Below are 2,500 nucleotides of genomic sequence, written 5' to 3'. Positions count from 1 at the left end.
CACTTCTTAATCAGCGTTTGAACACTGCTGATTGGCATTCTCAATTCCTTGGATATCTTTTTGTACCCCTTTCCTGTTTTATGCAGTTCTATTACCTTTTCTCACAGATCCTTTGACAATTATTTTGCCTTCCCAATGACTCAGAATCCAGAAACATCTGTGCAGAACTGGATGAAAGATACAATGGTCTGTCAGAAGCCCAGAAACTCACTGACCTTTTATACACTCACACTAATTACAAACAAACAGGTCACAGGTGAGGATTGGAACCTTGATTAGCCATTCAAACCTATTTGTGTCAACTTTTGTGCATGTTATCAGGTCAAAGTCACTGGGGTATGTAAACTTTTGATCAGGGTCATTTGGGTACTTTGTGTCATTTTGATTTAAAAAGAGTAAATACAGTTGTTTGCCAATAATTAGCTTCACACGACCATTAAGCATGAGTGGAAGAAAGGTTTTTGCGTTATGATTCATATTCTCTGAAGAATGGCCAAGAAATCATAAATTCTCCCAGGGTATGTAAACTTATGAGCACAACTGTATATATATGTGTGTGTGTGTGTGTGTATATATATATATATACACATATATATATATACACACACACACATATATATACATATACATACACATACATATAAATATATACACACACACACATATATATACATATACATACACATACATATATATATATAAATATATACACACACATATATACACACACATATGTATATATATATATGTGTGTGTGTGTGTGCGCGTGTGTGTGTGTGTATTAATGTATAGTATTTTTTAAGTGCAATGCCAATAAAATACTATCCTATCCTACGATCTTTGTAACCCTTTCTGAAATTAATTCTACAATATCTCTACTAGCTATTGTCCAAAGTGTGGTTCACAGCTCTTTTTTTTTTACTGGCTCTAGACAGAAACAAAAAACTAATCATTAATATTTTTGAGATTGTAACCTAACTCAGCCATCACAGTTGGACTAAACCCCCCACACACACACACTGTGTATGTTCCAATACTTGTCTTTGGTGCTCCTACAAATAAATCTTCCCACCTCCGTGACCCTCCCCTGGCGGCTGGCACGCCGTGTCCTCTTTATCTCGTCACCGGTGGCCGCGTGGAAGATCGCCTCTTGTTCCCCGACCCTCGGAGTGTTTATCACGGGCTGGGTGATGTCGGAGGAGAGGAAGCAGCAGAAGAAGGGGCGGGGCTCGTGAACTGCGACAGCGCCTGTGAGTCATCATGGAGGGTTTCATTCCTCCTTGGCCGGCGAGAAGACAATCTATGTTTTATAACAACAACAACACAAAATGTGCATGTTAGAGAAAGGTGCATTAGCGTGTTTTTTTTAGATTATTTGCAGGGTTGTGTATCCAACAAAATCTGCATTTGCACGTGCAGAACAATCAATATCTCTCAGACTTGTTCTATTTTTAATGCAGCAGCTTCTTCGCTATGCAACAACATTAACGTGATTCATTTATATCGGCTCTTTTTTTTTTTTTCTTTTTTTTTTTTTGAAGGGGCAGGCTCTTGCGTGTGATGACGTCCGTGTCAGGTGTTTCCTTGTATATGAAGCGGAGCACACGCACGCACGCACACCCACGGAGCTGCTGCAAGGACACGCACACACCCTGACTGCTGTCTGAGCGTGTAAGGTGAGACTTTTGCTTCTTTTTGTTTTTTTGACTATAAAGACGAGCTGAGTGTGAATATGCTAACGAGAGTCACGTCTCGCGTGTCGCCTCGTCTTCTTTGTTTCCAGGTGACCACGAGCCTAGGATGCTGCATTTCCACCACAAGTCGCCCTCGGGGGTCGCCGTGGTCCTGCTCGCCGTCCTCCTGCACGGATGCGCGGTGCAGGCGGCGTCCCTCCCACGCCACTACCGCCTGCGCGGCGGCGATGCGCAGCCAGCCGGTTCGGACCTGATGAAAGCCTTAGAATACATCGAGAACCTGAAGCAGCGCAACGGGGGCCGACCTGTGCCCGTGGACTACGACGAGGTGGAGAAGTTCAGGGTGTTGCTCCAGCTGGCCTCGCAGCAGCAGCGGCAAGAGGACGAGAGTCCGGCGGAGCGTCCGGACATCACCGCCGAGCAGCTGATGAGAACCCTCCTCAAGTCCGTCCAGGACCAGGCCAAGCTGGGCGACCGCCGCCTGCAGCGACACCGCACCAAAGAGACCCTGGCAAGCTCCCCGGCAGACTACGCCAACTACCCCAGACCTCACAAGAAGTACCCGCTGATGTTCGAGGATGAGGAAAACACGGAGGCGTCCAAGCGGGCTACAGAGGACCTGGACCAGCAGTACACGCCGCAGAGCCTCACCAATCTACGCTCCATCTTCGAGGAGCTGGAAAGGATGCCGCTGAAAAGAGATCTGTTCGGTGACGACGAGGAGGATGCTGAGGAGGAGGAGGACGCCGCCCCTGGAGAGGAGTGGGTTCCCGTGGAGGAACGGGAGCAGACCGAGGAGATGGTGA

At 46.7% G+C, this 2,500-nt stretch overlaps 1 protein-coding gene across 1 annotated transcript in view; it reads left to right on the top strand.

Moving 5' to 3' along the window:
• The first annotated feature begins 1,541 nt into the window (after positions 1-1,541).
• scg2b (secretogranin II b) overlaps positions 1,542-2,500 on the top strand; it is a 2,367-nt gene continuing 1,408 nt past the window's right edge. Inside the window, exons 1-2 of the mRNA XM_061979675.2 lie at positions 1,542-1,676; positions 1,784-2,500. The exon at positions 1,784-2,500 is cut by the window's right edge and continues 1,408 nt beyond it. Of these exons, the coding sequence (XP_061835659.2) occupies positions 1,801-2,500 (700 nt within the window). The 5' untranslated portion in view covers positions 1,542-1,676; positions 1,784-1,800. The remainder of the gene's footprint in view (positions 1,677-1,783) is intronic.

The sequence above is a fragment of the Nerophis lumbriciformis genome, linkage group LG19 (assembly GCF_033978685.3).
Source record: "Nerophis lumbriciformis linkage group LG19, RoL_Nlum_v2.1, whole genome shotgun sequence".
NCBI classification, from domain to species: Eukaryota; Metazoa; Chordata; class Actinopteri; order Syngnathiformes; family Syngnathidae; genus Nerophis; species Nerophis lumbriciformis.
Note: the sequence above shows the minus strand (reverse complement) of the source record. Positions and strands in the feature narration are given on the sequence as shown.